General features: G+C 41.0%; 1 protein-coding gene across 1 annotated transcript in view; it reads right to left on the bottom strand.

Moving 5' to 3' along the window:
- Nucleotides 1-15151, bottom strand: part of LOC121465163 (protein ZNF738-like) — a 31331-nt gene extending 16180 nt beyond the window's left edge. The window contains exon 1 of the mRNA XM_041678359.1: nucleotides 15035-15151. Coding sequence (XP_041534293.1) covers nucleotides 15035-15121 — 87 coding nt within the window. The 5' untranslated portion in view covers nucleotides 15122-15151. The remainder of the gene's footprint in view (nucleotides 1-15034) is intronic.
- Nucleotides 15152-23873: the final 8722 nt, after the last annotated feature.

Raw genomic sequence — 23873 nt, 5'->3', positions numbered from 1 at the left:
TAACAACCTGTGTCTTATCAGATCACCATGGATGAAAGTTAGAATTCAACAACAATGCTACCCCCAGAAAGCCTACAAATTCATGGAAACTGAACAGTCAATTACTGAACCACACCTGGATCAAGGAAGAAATAAAGGAAGAAATTAAAGTCTTCCTTGAATTCAATGAAAATAAAGAAACTGCCTACTCAAACTTATGGGACACTATGAAAGCAGTCCTAAGAGGAAAGTTCATAGCACTAAGTGCCCATTTAAAGAAAACAGATGAAGCACACATTGGAGGCTTAAAAGCCCACCTGAAAGCTCTAGAAAAAAAAAGAAGCAGACTCACGTAGGAGGAGTAGAAGACTGGAAAACAAAAAAAACAGGATAGCCAACAATCTTATATAATAAAGGAACTTCTGGAGGCATTACCATCCCTGACTTCATACTCTATTACAGAGCCACAGTAATGAAAACAGTGTGGTACTGGCATAAAAACAGAGCAGTCGACTAATGGAATCGTATAGAAGAACCGGATTTTATCCCACAAACCTATGAACACCTCATTTTCGATAAAGGAGCTAAAAGTATACAATGGAAGAAAGAAAGCATCTTCAACAAATGGTGCTGGCACAACTGGATGTCAACCTGTAGAAGAATGAAAATAGACCCATATCTATCACCGTGCACAAAACTCAAGTCCAAATGGATTAAAGATCTCAATATCAGCCCAAACACACTGAACCTGATAGAAGAGAAAGTGGGAAATACCCTACAACAGATGGGCACAGGAGATCGCTTCCTATGTATAACCCCAGAAGCACAGACATTAAGGGCAACATTGAATAAATGGGACCTACTTAAACTGAGAAGCTTCTGTAAAGCAAAGGACACTGTCACTAAGACACAAAGGCAACCTACTGACTGGGAGAAGATCTTCACCAACCCCGCAACAGACAAAGGTCTGATCTACAAAATATATAGAGAACTCAAGAAACTAGACTTTAAAATGCTAATTAACCCAATTAAAAAATGGGGCACTGAACTGAACAGAGGATTCTCAACAGAAGTTCAAATGGCCAAAAGACACTTAAGGTCTTGCTCAACTTCCTTAGCAATCAGGGAAATGCAAATCAAAACAACTTTGAGATATCATCTCACACCTGTCAGAATGTCTAAAGTCAAAAACACCAAGGATATCCTTTGCTGGAGAGGCTGTGGAGGAAGGGGTACCCTCATCCATTGCTGGTGGGAATGCAATCTTGTGCAACCACTGTGGAAGTCAGTGTTTCGGTTTCTCAGGAAATTCGGGATCAACCTACCCCTGGACCCAGCAATACCACTCCTGGGAATATACCCAAGAGATGCTCTATCATATGACAAAAGCATTTGTTCAACTATGTTCATAGCAGTATTATTTGTAATAGCCAGAACCTGGAAAAAATCTAGATGCCCTTCAATGGAAGAATGGATGAAGAAAGTATGGAATATATACACACTAGAGTACTACGCTGCGGTAAAAAACAATGACTTCACGAAATATACATGCAAATGGATGGAAATAGAAAATATTATCCTGAGTGAGGTGTCCCAGACCCGAAAAGATGAACATGGGATGTACTCACTCATAATTGGTTTCTAGCCATAAATAAGGGTCACAGAGTCTACAATAGGTGAACCTATAGAAGCTAAGTAATAAGGTGAACCCAAGGAAAAACATATAGTTATCCTCTTGGCTAAGGGAAGTAGACAAAATTGCCGGGGAGTAAATTGGGATCTTGGGGGTGGGGTGGGATGTGGGTAAGGGGAGATGGGGAGAGAAAAAGTAGAAGGGAAAGATGGGGGGACTTGGGGAAATAGGAGGATTGGGATAAAGGAAGGGTGGATAGGGGAGCACGGAACCACAATTCTTAGTTAAGGGAGCCACTTTAGGGTGGGCAAGAGACTTGAACCTAGAGGGGCTCCCAGGTGCCCAAGCTGAGGTTCCCAGTTAGTTCCTTGGGCAGCTGAGGATAGGGAACCTGAAATGACCCTATCCTATAGCAATACTGACAAATATCCTGCATATCATCATAGAACCTTCATCTGGTGATGGATGGAGATAGAGACAGAGACCCACACTGGAGCACTGGACTGAGCTCCCAAGGTCCCAATGAGGAGAAGAAGGAGGGAGAGCATGAGCAAAGATGTCGGGACCACGAGGGTGCACGGACCCACTGAGACAGGGGAGCTGATCTACTGGTAGCTCAACAAGGCCAGCTGGACTGTGACTGAAAAAGCATGGGATAAAACTGGACTCTCTGAATATGGCGAACTATGAGGGCTGACGAGACGCCAAGGACAATGGCAAGGGGATTTGATCCTACTTAATGTGCTGGCTTTGTGGGAGCCTAGCCAGTTTCGATGTTCACCTTCCTAGATATGGACGAAGGGGGAGGACCTAGGACTTACCACAGGGCAGGGAACCCTGACTGCTCTTTGGACTGGAGAGGGAGGGGGAGAGCAGTGGGGTGAGGGGGAGAAGAGTGGGAGGAGGGGGAGGGAAATGGGAGGCTGGGAGGAGTTGGAAACTTGTTTTTTTTTCACCTTTTCTCAATAAAAAAAAAGAAAAAAAAGAAAACAGAGAAAGCACACATTGGAGACTTAACAGCCCTCCTGAAAGCCCTAGAAAAAAAAGAAGCAGACTCACCTAGGAGGAGTAGAAGATCGGAAATAATGAAGCTGAGGGCGGAAATCAACAAAATAGAAACACAGGAAACAATACAAAGAATCAATGAAACAAAAAGCTGGTTCCAGGAGAAAATCAACAATATTGACAAACCCCTATCCAAACTAATCAAACGGCAGAGAGACTTTGCAAATTAATAAGATCAGAAATGAAAAGGGGGACATAACCACAGACACAGAGGAAATTCAGAGAACCATTAGATCTTACTACAAAAGCCTGTATGCCACAAAACTGGAAAATGTCAAAGAAATGGACACGTTTTTAGATAAATACCATATATCAAAGTTAAACCAGGACCAGGTGAACAATCTAAATAGACCTGTTAGTCGCGAAGAATTAGAAGCTGTTATCAAAAACCTCCCTACCAAAAAAAGCCCAGGACCAGATGGTTTCAATGCGGAATTCTACCAGAACTTCCAAGAAGACCTAATACCTACACTCCTTAATGTATTTCACAAGACAGAAACAGAAGAGTCATTGCCAAATTCCTTTTATGAGGCTACAGTTACTCTGATACCAAAACCAAACAAAGACTCAAAGAAGAAAGAGAATTACAGGCCAATCACACTCATGAACATCAATGCAAAAATCCTCAACAAAATACTGGCAAACCGTATCCAAGAACACATTAGAAAAATTATACATTATGATCAAGTAGGCTTCATCCCAGAGATGCAGGGCTGGTTCAACATTCGAAATTCTATCAATGTAAACCATCATATAAATAAACTGAAAGAAAAAAAACGTATGATCATTTCATTAGATGCTGAAAAAGCATTTGACAAAATTCAACATCCCTTTATGATAAAAGTATTGGAGAGACTAAGGATACAAGGATCATATCTAAATATAATAAAAGCTATTTACAGCAAACGGACAGCTATCATCAAATTAAACGGAGAGAAACTCAAAACCATCCCACTAAAATCAGGAACACGGCAAGGCTGTCCACTCTCTCCATACCTCTTCAATATAGTGCTTGAAGTTTTAGCAATAGCAATAAGAAAACATAAGGGGATCAAGGGGATTCAAATTGGGAAGGAGAGCTTAAACTTTCATTATTTGCAGATGATATGATAGTGTACTAAGCGACCCCAAAAACTCCACCAAAGAACTCCTACAGCTGATAAACACCTTTAGTAATGTCGCAGGATACAAGATCAATTCCAAAATATCAGTCGCCCTCCTATACACAAACGATATGGAAGCAGAGTGCGAAATCAGAGAAGCATCACCTTTCATGATAGCCACAAACAGCATAAAATATCTTGGGGTAACTCTAATGAAGGAAGTGAAAGATCTATTTGACAAGAACTTTAAGGCATTGAAGAAAGAAATTGAAGAAGATACCAGAAAATGGAAGGATCTCCCTTGCTATTGGATTGGGAGGATCAACATAGTAAAACTGGTAATTCTACCAAAGGCAATTTATAGATTCAATGCAATCCCCATCAAGGTCCCATCAAAATTCTTCACAGATCTTGAGAGGACAATAATCAACTTTATATGGAAAAACAAAAAACCCAGGATAGCCAACAATCTTATATAATAAAGGAACTTCTGGAGGCATTACCATCCCTGACTTCAAACTCTATTACAGAGCCACAGTAATGAAAACAGTGTGGTACTGGCATAAAAACAGAGAAGTCGACCAATGGAATCGTATAGAAGACCCGGGTTTTAACCCACAAACCTATGAACACCTCATTTTCGATAAAGGAGCTAAAAGTATACAATGGAAGAAAGAAAGCATCTTCAACAAATGGTGCTGGCACAACTGGATGTCAACCTGTAGAAGAATGAAAATAGACCCATATCTATCACCATGCACAAAACTCAAGTCCAAATGGATCAAAATCCTCAATATCAATCTGAACACACTGAACCTGATAGAAGAGAAAGTGGGAAGTACCCTACAACATATGGGCACAGGAGATCGCTTCCTAGGTAAAACCCCAGCAGCACAGACATTAAGGGCAACATTGAATAAATGGGACCTACTTAAACTGAGAAGCTTCTGTAAAGCAATGGACACTGTCACTAAGACAAAAAGGCAACACACTGACTGGGAGATCTTCACCAATCCCGCAACAGACAAAGGTCTGATCTCCAAAATATATAGAGAACTCAAGAAACTAGACTTTCAAATGCTAATTAACCGAATTAAAAAAGGGGCACTGATCTGAACAGAGAATTCTCAACAGAAGAAGTTCAAATGGCCAAAAGACACTAAAGGTCATGCTCAACCTCCTTAGCGATCAGGAAAATGCAAATCAAAACAACTCTGAGATATCATCTTACAACTGTCAGATTGGCTAAAATCAAAAACACCAAGGATATCCTTTGCTGGAGAGGTTGTGGAGGAAGGGGTACCCTCATCCATTGCTGGTGGGAATGCAAACTTGTGCAACCACTTTGGAAAGCAGTGTGGCGGTTTCTCAGGAAATTCGGGATCAACCTACCTCTGGACCCAGCAATGCCACTCTTGGGATATACCCAAGAGATGCCCGATCATATGACAAGGGCATTTGTTCAACTATGTTCATAGCAGCATTATTTGTAATAGCCAGAACCTGGAAACAACCTAGATGTCCTTCAATGGAAGAATGGATGAAGAAAGTGTGGAATATATACACATTAGAGTACTACGCTGCAGTAAAAAAACAATGATTTCTTGAAATATGCATGCAAATGGATGGAAATAGAAAATACTATCCCGAGTGAGGTAACCCAGACGCAAAAAGATGAACATGAGATGTACTCACTCATAATTGGGTTCTAGCCATAAATAAAGGTCAGTGAGTCTATAATTTGATATCCTAAAGAAGCTAAATAAGAAGGTGAACCCAAAGAAAAACATATAGCTATCCTCCTGGTTATGGGAATTAGACAAGATTGCTGGGCAAAAAAATTGGGTTCTTGGGGGTGAGGTGGGAGGGGGTAGGGGGAGATGGGGAGAGAAAAGTGACAAGCGGAGGATGGGGGGAACTTGGGGAAACGGGATGATTGGGATAAAGGAAGGTTGGATAAGGGAGCAGGGAAGCACATATCTTAATTAAGGGAGCCATCTTAGGGATGGCAAGAGACTTGGACCTAGAGGGGCTCCTAGGTTCCGAAGGCGAGGTTCCCAGTTAGTTCCTGGGGCAGCTGAGGATAGGGAACCTGAAATGACCCTATCCTATGGCCATACTGATGAATATCTTGCATATCACCATAGAACATTCATCTGGCGATAGATGGAGATAGAGACAGAGATCCACACTGGAGCACCTGACTGAGCTCCCAATGTCCCAATGAGGAGCAGAAGGAGGGAGAGCATGAGCAAAGAAGTCAGGACCACAAGGGGTAAACTCACCCACGGAGACAGTGGGGCTGATCTATTGGGAGCTCACCAAGGCCAGCTGGACTGAAAAAGCATGGGATAAAACGGGACTCTCTGAATATGGCGGACAATGAGGGCTGCCGAGAAGCCGAGGACAATGGCACTCACTGGGTTTTGATCCTACCTCAATGTCTGGCTTTGTGGGAGCCTAGCCACTTTGGATGTTCACCTTCCTAGACTAGGATGGAGGGGGGAGGACTTTGGACTTTCCACAGGGCAGGGAACCCTGACTGCTCTTTGGACTGGAGAGCGAGGGGGAGAGGAGTGGGGGAGGGGGAGAGGTGTAGTAATATGGGCGGCGGGCCTTCATCCCCAGCACCCCAGCCGCCTGCTCGGCTAGCTTATGCCCCGAAATAATTACATGGACACTGTATTCTTTTAAACACTGCTTGGCCTTTTAGCTCTAGCACTTACAGGCTAATTCTCACATCCCGATCAACCGTGAGCATCGGTCTTACCGGGAAGATTCTAGCCTATGTCCATCCTGGGTCGGAGTGTCTGCCGGGGAGCGGGGCATGGCGTCTCTTCTGAGGCATCTACTCCCAAGAGGAGAGCTGTGGAATCTGAGCTCACTTCCTCTTCCTCCCAGCGTCCTGTTCTGCCTACTCCTCCCACCTATCTTTCAACCAATAAAATGGGCCAGGGCAGTTCCTTTATTAGCCAATGACCTTCCTCCATCATTTCCCCTTTTTCGGTTTAAACAAAAAAAAAAAAAAGGTTTAACTTTAACATAGCAAAATTACATATAACAAAACAGTTATCAAGTAAAAGTTAAAATAATCTGTATCATAACTAAGGAAAACTATAACTAACTATTCTTAACTCCATTAAAGACTCCAGAAAGACACAATACTACCTAAGCAAACAAGAAAAAAGCAACTTTTAAAACTCTAGAAATGACAGAGACATCTCGCTGCCTGGATAGTCACCCAAAGTTCCTCTGTACCATTGGGGCATCCATCTTCAGCCTTCAGGCCCATGGTATCCAGCAGACATTTCCATAAAGCAGGAAAATTCAAAGTCAGTTCAGTCACTATCTGTTGTGTCCTGCAGAATGTCTCACAGACTCTTTCATGAATCAGGAACCCCAAAAGATCATCTCACCTTAGGCAAGTTCAGTAGTCCTCTCTCTGCGGGTTCTCTGTGTCCAGTTTATGCAATAGTCCAGGCAAGAGCAGTTTCTTGCCCAAATGGCTATCAAACTCCATAAGGTGCCTCTTCAATGCCCATCTTCCTCTTGAAGTACATTGGTGCTGCCAGGAGCAGAGTGTCTCATTGTCATGAAAAGTCCTCAGTTATTAAAACATTTAAAATGCCATATTCTATTATCTTTAAAAAATATGAAGAATGCCTATCTAAAATATATCTATGCACATCTAGAAAATATTAACTAACATGACTATAAACTTGACTATTATTTATGATTATCCATCAACAACCTATATTTCCTAATTAAACATTACATTTTAATAATGAACTACATAATCACAACATCTTAATCAATATCAGAAATACATATATATATATAACAAAATTGACCGTAAATTTCAATCTATACTAAAAGCAAAATCTATACTAATGCAAATTATTCATACCTATATCATATCCCCCTTTAAATATAAAAGAACGTTTATAAACCATATTTGGGAACATGGGCGCAGTTTTTTCTCTCCAAACTGCTTCCTGCTGAATGGTGGCTTCGTTAATTAGGTCTTTCATGGTATAACCTGTGTGCTAGTTTCATCTCAGTTGGCAGTTGAGTGAAGCAATTTTCTGGAGATGTTCACAACAACCCTTCAGGAGGGCGTGGTCCATCATACCAAATCGGAATAGAAGAAATGAACAGCGTCTCATCCTCTGTGAAAACAAAATAAGAAACTCCTTTCCAAAGTATCATATCCTTAGATCCAAATTCAAAATATCTATGTTGGATTAGTTTAGCAGTATTTATAAATAAGTATCTTTTAGCATCTGTTGCTCCTTCCTCAGCATTTAAATAATTTAAAGAGAGCACAATAGCATACAGTATCAAAATTCTCTGTTTATTTTCCATCTTTGTGCAGCTTTGTTTTAACCTCTATTTTGTTTATTTTTACTTTTAACTCTTTGCTTTTTGAGACAGGTTCTCTGTATCTTTGACCTGAAGTAACTCTGTAAACCAGGCTGTCTTTGAACTCTCAGAGATCTGCCTGTCTCTGCCTCCCAGGCATTCGGGATTAAGGGTGTAAACTACTACACCTTGAACTCACAGAGATCTGTTTGTCTCTGCCTTCTAGGCACTGGGATTAAAGGCGTGTGCTATCACACACAACAACTCTCTTCCTTTTTTTTTATTTTTTGCTTTAAGAACTTCAACTTTTAGTCTGCATATATTTTTAACACACAGTAAACCATTTAGAAATTTTGTTTGTCTTTGAATCTCTCTTTACTGTATATCTCTCTTTTTCTGACCACAAGAGCCCTTAATTTACCAAGCAATCTCAGTAGAACTAAAGGCGTGGCTTTGCCAGCTAGATCCAGTCCATTCCTTAGCTTTCCAGCCTCATGGCGGATATACAGGCTGTAGCCATGTTTACTGCAACAACTGTATGGCATTTCAAGGTCCCTGCCAGCAAGTGAGATACAACAGACAACACTCAAGTCCTCTCTCGGTAGCCGGCCCTCCTGCCTCAAACAGTCAGAGTTTGCCCTGGCAGGATGGCCCAGAAAGCCGGCATTTTTAAACGGCACAGCTTTTTTCCTGCTATGGCTGAAAACCGAAAAGCATGCGTTCAGCTTTCCGTCAACACCGTTTAAGTGTTTTGTGGCAGGACCTCTTAAGAGCTGCAGGGTTTTGCAGCTGAAGCTGAGTCAGGAAGCCTCTCTTAGATGAGGTGCTTGCTTGCCTCTAGCAAGCAGAGCAGACCCAAGAACACAGCGAGTCTAGCTGCCATCAAACAAATCGTAGCACTTTACTCCAAATGCTCTATTCAAAAGCTCTGTCTCCCGCAGGAGCCAGACAGAGATCACAATGGTGGCACAGCCCCAGGAAGTCGCGCTTTAAAATGATACAGCGTTTTTTTCTGCTACTGTTGCTGAATCAGGAAATCTCTCTACAGCACGCCACCAACAAACAGCAAAAATCTGTGTTAAACTCTCGCTCCCTTATTTTTAAGCATTCTCAGGTTTTTTAAGTGGGTTTAGTCCATCACGTGGGGCGCCAACTGTAGTAATAAGGGGCAGCGGGGCTTCGTCCACAGCACCCCAGGCGCCTGCTCGGCTAGCTTATGCCCCGAAATAATTACACGGACACTGTATTCTTTTAAACACTGCTTGGCCTTTTAGCCCTAGCACTTACAGGCTAATTCTCACATCCCGATCAACCCATCTCTAATAATCTGTGAGCATCGGTCTTACCGGGAAGATTCTAGCCTATGTCCATCCTGGGTCAGAGTGTCTGCCTGGGAGCGGGGCATGGCGTCTCTTCTGAGGCATCTACTCCCAAGAGGAGAGCTGTGGAATCTGAGCTCACTTCCTCTTCCTCCCAGCGTCCTGTTCTGCCTACTCTTTCAACCAATAAAATAGGCCAGGGCAGTTCCTTTATTAGCCAATGACCTTCCTCCATCAGAGAGGAGTGGGAGGCTGGGAGGAGGCAGAAATTTTTTTTTCAATAAAAAAAAAAGTAAAAAAAAAAAGAGTTGGTTCTTCGAGAAAAATAAACAAAACAGACAAACCTTTATTAAAACTAACCACAAGCCAGAGAGAAAATATCCAAATTATCAAAATCAGAAATGAAAGGAGGGACATAACAACAGACATGGAGGAAATCCAGAGAATCATTAGGTCATATTTCAAAAACCTGTACTCCACAAAATTAGAAAACTTAAAGGAAATGGACAACTTACTGAATAAATAATCATTTACCAAAATTAAACTGAGACCAGATAAGCAAATTAAACAGACCTATAACTGCTAAAGAAATTTAAAAACAGTCATCAAAAGTCTCCCAACCAAAAAAGGTCCAGGACCAGATGGTTTCAGCTCAGAATTCTACAAGATTTTCAAAGAAATAATACCAATATGCCACAAATGACTCCACACCATAGAAACAGAAGGAACATTGCAAAGTTCTTTTTATGAGGCTACAATTACCCTGATACGCAAACCACAGAAAGACAATACTAAGAAAGAGAATTACAGGCCAAACTCACTTATGAACATTGATGCAAAAATACTCAATAAAATACTGGCAAATCAAATCCAAGAACACATCAGAACCATCATACACCATATTCAAATCAGCTTCATCCCAGATATTCAGGGATGGTTCAACATACAAAAATCTGTCAACGGAATCCACTACATAAACAAACTGAAAAATAAAAAATACATGGTCATCTCATTTGATGTTGAAATAGCTTTCAAAAAAAAATACAAAGGACATACCTAAACATAATAAAGGCAATATACAGCAAGCAAACAGTCATCATCAAACTAAATGGAGAGAAACTCCCAACAATCCCACTGAAATCAGGGAAAAGACAAGGTTTTCCAGTCTCTTCATATCTATCCCATATAATTCTTGAGGTTCTAGCTAGAGTAATAAGACCAAAAAAAGGAGATCAAGGGTATACAAACTGGAAAAGAAGTCAAACTCTCACTATTTGCTGATAATATGATAGCTTACATAAGTGACCCCAAAAATTCTACCAATGAACTTCTACAACTCATAAACATTTTCAGTAATGTAGCAGGATACAAGATTAACTCAAAAAATCAATAGCCCTCCTTTATACAGATAAATGGGTCAAGAAAGAAATCAGAGAATCAAACATCACCATTCACAATAGCCACATATAGCATAAAATATTTGGGATAACTCTAAAAACGACTTGTTAGATAAAACCTTTAAATTTTTGAATAAAGAACTTGAAGAAGATACCATAAAGTGGAAAGATCTTCCCTGTTCTTGGGTAGGTAGAATTAACATAGTAAAAATAGTAATCTTACCAAAAGCAATCTACAGATTCAATACAATGCCCATCAAAATCCCAGCAAAATTGTTCACAGACCTCGAAAGAACAGTACTCAACTTCATATGGCAAAGCAAAAAACCCGGGAGACCCAAAACAATCCTGCACAATAAAAGAACTTCTGGAGGCATCACAATCCCTGACTTCAAACTCTACTACAAAGCTACAGTACTAAAAACAGCCTGGTGTTGGCATAAAAATAGACAGGCAAACCAATAAACCCGAATCGAAGACATGGATATTAATTCACACACTACAAACACCTGATTTTTGACTAAGAAGCAAAAAATATCAAATGGAAAAAAGAAAGCATACTTAACAAATGGTGCTGGCATAAATGGATATCAACTTATATAAGAATGAAAATAGACCCATATCTATCACCACAAAACCTGCACAAAACTCAAGTCCAAATGTATCAAAGACCTCAACATAAAGCCAGCCACACTGAACCTCATAGGAGAGAAAATGGGTAGTACACTTGAATGCATTGGCACAGGAGACCACTTCTTAAATATAACCCCAGGAGCACAAACACTGAGAGAAACAATTAATTAAATGGGACCTCCTAAAACTGAAAAGCTTCTGTAAAGCAAAGCACATGGTCAACAAGACAAAACGACAGCCTACAGAATGGGAAAAGATCTTCACTAACCCCACATCAGATAGAGGTCTAAGCTCCAAAATAAACAAAAAGCGCAAGAAATGGGTCATCAAAAGAACAAATAATCTGATAAAAAAATGGAGTATAGACTTTTTTAAAATTTATTTATTTATTAAGGATTTCTGCCTCGTCCCTGCAAACGCTTCCCATTTCCCTCCCCCTCCCCCGATCAAGTCCCCCTTCCTCATCTGCTCGAAGAGTAATCAGGGTTCCCTGACCTGTGGGAAGCCCAAGGACGGCCCACCTCTATCCAGGTCTCCTAAGGTGAGCATCCAAACTGCCTAGGCTCCCCCAAAGCCAGTACGTGCAGTAAGATCAAAAACCAACTGCGATTGTTCTTGAGTTCTCAGTATTCCTCATTGTCCGCTATGTTCAGCTAGTTCGGATTTATCCCATTCTTTTTCAGACCTAGGCCAGCTGGCCTTGGTGAGTTCCCGATAGAACATCCCCATTGTCTCAGTGTGTGGGTGCACCCCTCGTGGTCCTGAGTTCCTTGCTCGTGCTCCGTCTCCTTCTGCTCCTGATTTGGACCTTGAGATTTCTGTCCGGTGCTCCCATGTGGGTCTCTGTCTCTGTCTCCTTTCATCGCCTGATGAAGGTTAATATTCATGAGGATGCCTATGTGTTTGTCTTTGGAATGGCTAAAATAAAAAACACCAATGATAGCCTTTGCTGGAGAGGTTGTGGAGAAAGGGGTACACTCACCCATTGCTGGTGGGAATGCAAACTTGTGCAACCACTCTGGAAAGCAGTGTTTCGGTTTCTCAGGAAATTTGGGATCAACCTACCCCTGGATCCAGCAACACCACTCTTGGGAATATACCCAAAAGAGGCCCTATTATACAACAAAAGTATATGCTCAACTATGTTCATGGCAGCATTGTTTGTAATAGCCAGAACCTGGAAACAACCTAGATGCCCTTCAACGGAAGAATGGATGAAGAAAGTATGGAATATATACATATTAGAGTATTACTCAGCAGTAAAAAACAAGAACTTCTTGAATTTTGCATACAAATGGATGGAAATAGAAAACACTATCCTGAGTGAGGTAAGCCAGACCCAAAAAGAGGAACATGGGATGTACTCACTCATATTTGGTTTCTAGCCATAAATAAAGGACATTGAGCTTATAATTCATGTTCCTAGAGAAGCTAAATAAGAAGGTGGAGTATAGACCTAAACTGAGAACTCTCAACAGAAGAATCTAAAATGGCTGAAGGATACTTAAGAAAATGGTCGACATCCTTAGTCATCAGAGAATTGCAAATCAAAACAACTCTGGGATTCCATCTTATACCTATAAGAATGGTCAAGATAAAAAACACTGATGAGAACTTATGCTGGAGAGGTTGTGGAGAAAAAAGAACACTCCTGCATTGCTGGTGGGAATGCAAACTGGTACAGCCGCTTTGGATGTCAGTGTGGCAATTTCTCAGAAAATTAAAAAACAACCTTTCTCAAGACCCAGTAATACCACTTTTCGGTATATATCCAAAGGATGCTCAATCATGCCACAAGGACATATGCTTAACTATGTTTATAGCAGCATTGTTTGTCATAGCTAGAACCTGGGAATAACCTAAACGCCCCTTGACTGAAGAATGGATAAGGAAAATGTGGTTCATTGACACAATGGAGTACTACCAGCAGAAAAACATAATGACATCTTGAAATTTGCAGGCAAATGGATCGATCTAGAAAATATCATATTGATTGAGGTAACCCTGGCCCAGAAAGACAAATATATGTACTCACTCATAAATGACTTTTAGATATATAGCAAGGAAACCCAGACTACAATTCACAATCCTAGAGAATCTAGACAACAATGTGGACCCTATGAGAGACACAGATGGATCTAATCTACATGGGAAACAGAAAAAGACAAGATCTCCTGAATAAATTGGAAGCATGGGGACCATAGGAGAGGGTTGAAGGGGAAGGAAGAAGCTTGGAGAGGAGCAGAGAAAACCGTATAGCTCGAAAAAATAAAAAACTATTAAAAAAAAAAAAGGAAAAGAAAATCCTTGCCAGAAACATCTGCCGAGCCCTGACAAGAGATGCTTACTGTGATAGGTTGAGCTCAAATCTCAATTTTTTCACCACAACACCATAAAGTTCTTGTAGGATACACGTAATTCTTGTATTTTTTCCAGCACCTGATGGCCCATATACTAGGAGGTGAGGAAAGTCACCAAATTGCACCTAGCGAAGAAAGAACAAGGCATTTTACTTCGTCGAACCCAGGTGCTCCAGGTTAAATTACTTCTAAAGCACTAAGGTATTTTGTTTACTATCCGACTCCAATAGAAAATTCATCAAACTCTCATGTTTGCTTTCTCTGGGCACTAATGTAATCTAACTTGCACGAACAACACAGAACATGCAAGGCACAACACTAAATGCTTAAAGGCAGGAACTCCCTCAGCAAGCTCTCTGAAGGGCACTTTCAAAAATGAGGGCTGATGGGAATGTGGAACTGATCTCTGTGACTGAGACAGATGCTTGTCTTGATTGGGTTCCCAAAATGATTTTCTTGCTAAGAAGGGGGTACACTGATTCCCTTGCAAGTTCATTTGTAGGGTACAGGAAGATTGCACATAAGGGATGCTATGGGAAAGAGTGTGTTATCAAACAGCAATAAGACAATGACATCAAACTAAAGGGCACTATGGGCATGGGGGCTTGATCCGATGAGAAGATGTAGACTTTAAAAGTAAATTCATTAAGGCGTAGGAATAGTATACTAACCCCTGTCCTAAGAATATAAACAAGTAGCTACAGGAATCAATAAAATGTGTCCATCCTATGGCTAGGAAACTTAACGTTGAAGCTACTGTAAAAACCGGTGTGCATACACATGAAGTATAATGCTCGATTTTTATATTATTGCACGCATTATAAGAACAACAAAGAGGCACTAGGTAAAATAAGTCCTCGTTTTCTGAAAGGACTTAGCTGTGATTCCGAAGAGGCTGGTAACTACGAACAGGGTGCAGGGCACTGTCCCCTCCATCAGCCCGCCATCTAGCTACCTGCAGCAGGAGAGCCTGTCGGCCCCAGCCCTTCCTACAAACGGGGTTTGCAGCCTCCGCCAGGTCCGCACCCCAAGCTCACGGGACCCCGGGCAGCAGAAGCAGCATTCCGGGGAACCTGTCACTTTGGGTCCCCCTAACCCTGCAGCGCCCGCCTTCTCACTCTCTTCCGCGGGCTTTTCAGGAAGCGGCGGAACGTGCCGGCCTCCGCCGTCCCGGTCTGCTCACCAGGTTGCTCAGCTGCGCCGCCTGTTCCTTGTGATAGTCCAGCCTGGCGAGGGAGCACGGCCGGTATTTGTCCACGCAGAGGCTCATGGCAGCTGGAGACGCACCGGTGCGCCAGCCAGCTAGACGAGTTTCCCGCGAGCTCCAAACCACGCGTCACTTCCGGCAGCGGACGACTTCCGGATCGGGGACTAAGGTATCTGAATGGAGCCTGAAATAGTCACCGGCAAAGCTCGCAGCAGACTCTCGACCCCAGTTCCCACGCTCCGGTCCAGCATGGGCAATTCATGGTGCAATCCTTGTCCCTTTATTCTCACGATCAGTTACATTTTAGAAAACATTCGATGGAATTAAAGACACATCAATGACAGTCTGAGCTTCCAATCTGAGTCTTAGGAAGTTTCCTCCATTTCATTCATCCATTCATTTATAAATTCATTCAAATTTATGCCACAGAAATTTATCTTTTTTGTAGAGTTGGTTTTCTCTTAATTTTTTTCAACGCCAAAGAGCATTTGCCTACATATATCTAAAACTATGTGTTCTTGGTGCACTTAGAGGTCAGAAGAGGATTTCAGAACCCCTGCCACTAGGGTTACAGATGGGTGTGAATTGCCATGGCAGTGATGGGAACTGAACCCAGGTCCTCTTCAAGAGCAGCCAGTGCTCTTAAACACTGAGTCATCTCTGCTGCTCTAGAACTGTGTTCTTGTCAACTGCAGTTAATCCATCTCTAGGTTCTCTCACAGGCAAGTGCCCAGTAGAGATTATTGAATAAATAGTGGAAGGAAGAAAGATTTTAACTTTATTTTACTTCATTCTTTATTTCCATTACACAAAATTCTTTTTTTTTAAATTTATTATTTATTAAGGATTTCTGCCTCGTCCCTGCAACCGCTTCCCATTTCCCTCCCCCTCCCCCCGATCAAGTCCCCCTCCCTCATCTGCTCAAAGAGCAATCAGGGTTCCCTGACCTGTGGGAAGCCCAAGGACTGCCCACCTCTATCCAGGTCTCCTAAGGTGAGCATCCAAACTGCCTAGGCTCTCACAAAGCCAGTACGTGCAGTAGGATCAAAAACCCACTGCAATTGTTCTTGAATTCTCAGTATTCCTCATTGTCCGCTATGTTCAGCTAGTCTGGATTTATCCCATTCTTTTTCAGACCTAGGCCAGCTGGCCTTGGTGAGTTCCCAATAGAACATCCCATTGTCTTAGTGTGTGGGTGCACCCCTCGTGGTCCTGAGTTCCTTGCTCGTGATCTCTTTGGATAAGAATAAAATAAAATTAAAGTACCATGAAAGACGACAGAAAGCCTGTAGGGAAGAACACATGGGGTTAACATGCTATTTTGCACAGAGCACATTTGAAAATCTTCTAGGTAAAAGACAAAGTGTGAAACACTTGGGAAAATATTCTGTATATCATGGCCACACAATCATGGTGCCACTTAGATGCACATCTTAAAATGTGTTTTCTAGTGTCAGTGAATTCTTTCCAACTCTTCCACACCCCTGAAACCCTGTGCCATTTTCTCAGTGATTTCATCAGGAATTTTAATTATTATCATTCTCTCATACAGGACATTTTGACCACAATTTCCCCTCCCTCCACTCTGCCCAGTCCTCACCTCCTACCCCCAGATCCACTCTTCATCCATTTCCCTTCAGAAAAGAGCTAGTTTGCCATGGATATCAACCTAACATGTAAGACTTGGTACAAAATGCCTCAGGAGCCAGGAGAAGCTCCACTTTGACAAGGTTTTGTTTGGGGAAAGATCACCTTCTCTAGGACTGAAAGGACTAATTCACAAATTGAAAGCTGGCCCAGGGAAGCTGCAAGTGCCCTCCAGCCCACTACTCTTACCTTTACCACTAGTACAAAGGATGTCACTTTTCTTCTTCCTTTACGATCGCCATATATTTGGTTTAAAAGTATTCATGAGTTAATTACACAGATTGAGTTCTGACCCTTGCAGGCACTTGGCTTGGCACCAGAGTCTCAAAGGCAAAGAACAAATAAACACAAATATTTGGATTTGGGGTTTGGAGGCCCCATTCAAGAACCTGGTATTGAGTAGACCATCAAGTGACTTTCTGGGCATGTAGCTTCTGACAGGTTGACTGACTGTAAACTGAGGCTGAAGGATAAGAGAAACCATCAGAACTGAAAGAAAAGTTCAGCACACACTGTCCCAAACTTTAGCATTCATGTTTCCACCTCCAGATTCATTCCTGTAAGATCATGTGTTCTAGGAGGCTAAACCTACCGGATTTCTTTGTTTCCCAACTTATGCCTCTCAGTGCTTCCCAGAGCAAAATCTGATGCCTGGGCAGGAGGGAGATAGGTACTCATACAATTGTACTATCTCCAGTTGAAATCCTGAGCCTGTGGCCAGAGTCACAAAACTCAGGCATTGAGGCATTCATATATGAGCTCCCAGGATGTATTTGAACAGCCCCTGAGAAGTGTTTGTTTATGTGAGATGCTGGCTACTGTGAGTTGGTGGTGATTCTTTGCACTTGCCTGGCAAATGATTGCATGTTAAAATCTTAAGGTAGCACATGCTTTTCTCTGGGCCAAATGGAACATCATAGTTTCTGATGCAACAACAGGGACTCCCCATGGCTCTTCTTGGTTCTGTCTGAGATACTAACACTTTTTGCATTTCTTCAGGATCCCTTTGATCTCTCTGTCCCTGCCTCTCTGTTCCGAGTGAATCTTTTTGCCACATTTTAAGCAGCCTGAAGTAAATTACTATCAACTAAATATAAAGAAATAATAGGAACAAACATCTCTGACTAAAGTGAGGAATGAGCATATTCAAGGGACTATAGAGAGGAAACAAAGTTGTGATTATGCATTTAAACATGACATTGAAAATAAAAACACAAAAATCAACAAGATGACCAATATAACATAATTATTTATTATTTTCTGTTTTCTTTTTTATTTACTTTTCTATCACGCAAGACATTTTGACTACAGCCTCTCATCCCACCATTCTTAGTCTTTCCCCATCTCCCCTCACCCAGATATACTGTTTCTCCATTTCTGTTTACATAAGAACAGGCTTCCCAAGGATAGGACCAAACACAGCATATCAAGATGCAACAAGATAAGGTGCAAACTTTCATGTTAAGCATGGAAGAGACAAGTTGGAGCAAGAGAGTCCCAAGAGCAGGCAAAAAAGTCAACAATACAGCTACTGCCACTTCTAGGAGTTCTACAAATACCCAATCTAAACAACCATGACATACATGCATGCCGAAAACTTAGTGCCAATCCACGGCAGGATCAACGATTGCCACTTTATTCTCTGTGAGTCCTGATGGACCCTGCTCATTTGGATCTATGTGTAATGTTCTTCTGGTGCCCTTGAGCCATCCAGATCCTACAATATGATAACAATGCCTTTAAAGGTCAACAAGCTCAATTCTCTGATCAAAAGAATCTTCCTGAGTGAATCAAGTAATATCAGTCACTTTTCTCAAAGTAACATATGTTGACTTTAATGGTAGCCATTATCTTGGAGCAAAATGATGGATAAAATAATCCAACAAAAACAATAAGAAAACAGAAGTTCCTATGTGCTAACTCCAAAGCTAGGCCTGATGCAGCCTAGCAGGGATTGGTGCCAAGCTGGTGGGAATTCTTCAACATTTGTTAATATCTGACTTGTTACATTCACAGTCTATATTATTTTCACTTAAACCTTTAAGGATCAGTGAAAAGGATACAGCTAGTACTGAGGATGTGAAGGAAGAGAGGGACCTGTATAAAGCAAGAGTTCTGTTGTCTTCACACTCTAGTACTGCAGACATGGGTTCACAGATGCACCTTTATACACAAATGAAATATACTACTTTTTAATACACTTTAGTCTAGAGCAGGAGAAAAACATCAACCAACATACTTAACTTAGTGTTGATTACAATAAACATAATTTAGTTGTTATATCCTCCAGCAAATTATTACATGACTTTTAACATCACAAAAAGTGCCATGTGTAAAAGGTATTACTTTTCCTTACCTAACAGTGTTGCATTCCCAACAGTATATTTGAGACCTTTCTCTGTTTATCAGTAAATAGCTAGTAGGCAAGTCTAAGTTATTGAGAATCCAAATCACTAAGCATCATCAAAAACAAAACTAAATTCTCAATTTTACTTTATATTATATTCTGCTTAGTTTATAGCGAGATTGTATAATGTATGGTGCACATTAACTAATAATTAATTATAAAAATTAGAAATGAATCTGCTTCCTCTAAGAGGAAAAGCAAACAATAGTAAATGTTTGGGGAAATGATTGTGACAAAAGGTCATAGAGAGCTACTACACAGAAAGCTGTGAGGCAATTAGATAACCATGGTGACAGAAATGAAAAGAAAAAAAACCTATGGTAAAATTAAGTGTAGGAGCAAATCACTCATAAAATGTTAAAGACCGAAGAGAAACAAATAAGGCCAGCCTGCTTAGGGACACCAGCTGGCAGGAAAACAAAGTCCAAACTGTACTTCAGATTATACAGTATGAGAGGGTGCTGTATACAAGGGGACTGACTACCTGCACTAAGTACCTCTCTAACATGGTATAATGTCCACATGAGATAATGAACAACGTATCTGATTACCTTTACCAGACTCCCCCCATACAATAAAATAAGTAAAATGCTACTGTGAGAATACAAACATTATTAAATGAGCCTGTTTTCTACAGAAGGAGACACGTCGTAAAAACAGAATTTGGTGACTGGTGGGGCTTTGTAAGTGTATTGGATTCCACCTCTCCCCTATGTCATTATTTCAGGACATTTTACCAGCTGCTATTTACTAGAATAGAGGAAACAGCAGACAGAGCAATGGTACGTCAAGATCCAGGGAATGCTGAAATATATTTTCAGATTATAATATGAAATTTAGGCACAAAGAGACCTCAGAAGAAACAGAAACATGGAGAACTATAGACGAAGTAGCCTGAGAATAAAGCATATAGATAGAAGAAGATAAATATCAGAACATAATGAATCCCAGCCTGTTGCTACAGAGAGAGGACCAAGAAGTGAGTGACCAGCCAGCTGGCAGGACATCCTCTCTCCAGGCCCTCCATACTGGGACAAAACCCTGGGCCCCTCCCACACCTGCCTCTGCTTCATTAGCCAGTAGACAGGAGAGGTTCCTGCAAGTAGGCTTCTCCATGATCCCCACCCTGACCATCAGATCCTGTAAGCTACAAATCCCACCCTGCCCCCAAACTGCCATATCCCCCATGCAACCTCAGTGGAAAGGTGAAACACAGCCTGCTACTATAGAGAAGCAATCAGGTGAGTGACAGCCACCCAGAAGGACACCAAACTATCTAGGCTCTCCAAACCAGGGCAAATCCCTGGAAGCCTCTGCCACCTACCTCAGTTTTTCTTGCCAGCCAGCAGGACAGTTTTCTACAGGTAGGCTTGACAAATACCCCTGCAACACAGACAGTGACAGTACAGAACAGACAAAGAACAATTTCCAAGACACAAACAGCCACTGTAAGAATTAGACCAATATGTAAAGTCAATAACGGCATCAATTGAAGGAAGAGATGGGTAGGTGCCAATGCAAGAATTCATCCAACAGCCTAGAAATCAACATGGTAACACCAGAACCCAGTAGCCATATATCAGGAAGACTAAGATCAACCTACCCCAGAAGATGCAAAATAAAATGATTTTAAACATATCTAAACACAATAAAAGCAATAGACAACAAGCAAATAGTCAACATCAAATTAATGGAGAGAAACTCAAAGCGATTCCACTAAAATCAGAAATAAGACATGGCTGTCCACTCTCTTCATAACTATTCAACATAGTTCTTGAAGTTCTGGCTAGAGCAATAATTCATCATCAACAACAACAAAAAGAACAAGGGGATTCAAATTGGAAAGAAAGAAGTCAAACTTTTGCTATTTGCAGGTGATATGATAGTTTATATAAGTGACCCCAAAACTTTACTAGGGGACTTCTACAGCTGATAAATACCTTCAGTAATGTGGGGGGATCCAAGATCAACTCAGAAAAATCAGTAGCCCTCCTATATACAAATGATAAAGAAGCTGAGAAAGAAACCAGAGAAACATCACCCTTCATAATAGCCACAAATAACATAAAATATCTTGGGGGTATCCCTAAACAAAGAAGTGAAAGACATATTTGAGAAAGTCTTTGAAGAAATAGAAAAAGATACCAGACTATGAGAAGAATTCCCATGCTCTTGGATAGTTACGATCAGCATAATAAAAATGGCAATCCTACCAAACGCCATCTAGAGATTCAATGCAATCCCCATCAAAATCCCAACACAGTTCAAGTGCTCTGCAATTCAGTTTCCCTGCTACAGTAACCAGTGAGATGACATTTCAGATACAGAGATGACTTCTAGCTCTAATAATACTCAAGGTTTTACATTTTGTATATTACCTACTGGAAAAGACAGATAATGTGTTGTGGGATTCTGTGTAAGGGCCAAATTGGGGAAGTCCGCAATGTTACATATGTCTTCAAGTCTTGCTGCTGCAGTAGAAAGCAGCTCATGAGAAGCCTCTCCCATCTCCACTCAGGAGTGGTGACTGAGCATCATGTAGAAGGGGACAAAGAACAATTTAAACTTTGAAAAGACTACAAAATAACACACTGACCTTTCTATTTTTAACTTGGATACCTACCATCCTGCCAAAAGACAGTTTCTAATGCAGTTTTAAATTGGATACCCATCCGCCCACCCACCAAACTCTAAGCCAGTGCTTTGTTTACTGCAAGAAAAAAGTGTACAGAATATTTAGGATGCTGAGTATTTCATAGGAGAGCTGGAAAGTGCTGTAAAGAGTCTTTTTAATTGTTTAACACCACCAAATAAATGAAATTAGGAGGATTTCCGGGGACAGAGTTGGGACTGTTGTATGATAAACCACATGTCATCTAATCTTTCTGTGGAGAGACAGTGGTTACGCATTTTAAAATGTCTGGGTACACTATTACTTCTCATGACAATTTGTCATAATTCAGTAGCATGACCTTCCCCTAGAAATAGCGAAATATTTTGAAATGCTACAGCATTACCGAAGTTCTGATGACTCAGATCTGTCCTACTCTTTATTGTAATTCGCACTGAAAATTAGGATTGAAACTACTCTACAAATTAACATTAAATAAAAAGAGAAAGCATTTACGATAACTGTACCTTTTTTTCTTTTTTATTGTTTTTTTTGAGCTATACATTTTTCTCCATTCCTCTCCCTTTTCTTGTACTTTTTTAATACTTTTTATACTGTTTATATTTATAATCATGCTTTTACTCTATGGTCTTATTAGAAAAAATAAAATCAGCAACCTTGGTAGTTGATGCAAATGTAATATGCTAAATTCTGAGATAGCCTGAGAAAAAGCTGGAGATATTATTTAATAGTAAAAGTAGAAGAGGTTTCTCACCTGCATTGTAGCATTAAGTTAGTTTGTAACACTCACATTTATTTTTACATGTATGCCTGTGTGTGAATGTTTTCCTTGCATGTATATGCTCTACATGCATGCTTGGTGCTGAGGTCAGAAGGTACTGGGTCCCCTGGAATTTTAGATTCAAAAGGATGTGAGCCCCCTTATGAAGCTGGGAACCAACCCAAGTGTCCTTAACTACTGAACAATCTCTCTAAACCCTAAACTCACACTTCTTAAATTTAGCAGATGAAATGATGTTTTGAGTAACCTATATGAAACAGCCTTATGGAATTTTATCAACTATTTTGTGACATAAACCAATGGGTGGGACCATTTCAGAGCTTTGAATGAATCCTTCTGACTCTGTTCCCAATATTCCTACTGTAAGTAGATGACAGTGTTGGAGCAGGCCCTTACTCTACAGCTTCCCCATGTGACATACATGGTTTAGGAGCGAGAGGTTGGAAGGCATCTCCAGAATCCAAACTTGCAGCTCAGCAGTTCCCCTCTGCTGTGGGCACCCTTTGCTCATGCATTTCAAAGGCATCTTACAGTGGTTTGCTATCCCAGGATCACTATGTGCAATTGTGATTGGACACTAGGATAGAACAAATGTAGTGCAGAACGAGGAGTTCCTTTCTTTCCAGATCCCTTCTTCATGACATTCTCTTAAATCTGACTGTAACAGAAAGTCTTGGTAGTAAAGACAGGAGTAGGTCAGGCCATCCACATCCAAGGTACTACCCTCCTGTGTAAACCTGTGTAGACCTGCCTGGATGCGAAACGGATGTAACCAAGGCTCCTGGAACATGCAGAAATCCATCTCTGCCCATGAGTTCTGTAGTCACAGGAGAGCAACCCCACATCTGACTCAAGAAAGGCTGTAAAACTGAGGAGTCGAAAATTGATTTTATTCATAAAAATACTCTTTATACTCAATACGAACTTTAGAAAGGCTAGTCAGTACATACAGGGTAGAGCCTTAGCCAACTATTAAAACAACAAGAATAAATTATTTAAAAACCAACAACAAAATTTAAACCAAAGCAAAGAAAAATATATCCAAACAAATGAAAACCAAACCCAAACCAGAACCCTTGCTCCAATTTAGCTAAAAATAATCTCTAGCTCTAGATCCAAAAAATCAATCGAGAGCATCTGGCTCCCTAAAGACACCAAAGGTGACCAAACCTCCTCTATAGACCCTTTCTCAGGACTGACATTGCCAGTCCAGGATGTGAAACTGGAGAATCCCCTGACATTTCCTTTATGGATGATCAATGATTAACACAGGTGAGGGATGCTGTAGTCTCTGTACTGCGTTATCTTCACCAACACTTTCCTGTGACATGGAGTCTTCCTCAGCACT

The sequence above is a fragment of the Microtus oregoni genome, unplaced genomic scaffold, assembly GCF_018167655.1.
Source record: "Microtus oregoni isolate MIOR12 unplaced genomic scaffold, Mior012 000029F_ref0000214, whole genome shotgun sequence".
In the NCBI taxonomy this organism is placed as follows: Eukaryota; Metazoa; Chordata; class Mammalia; order Rodentia; family Cricetidae; genus Microtus; species Microtus oregoni.
Note: the sequence above shows the minus strand (reverse complement) of the source record. Positions and strands in the feature narration are given on the sequence as shown.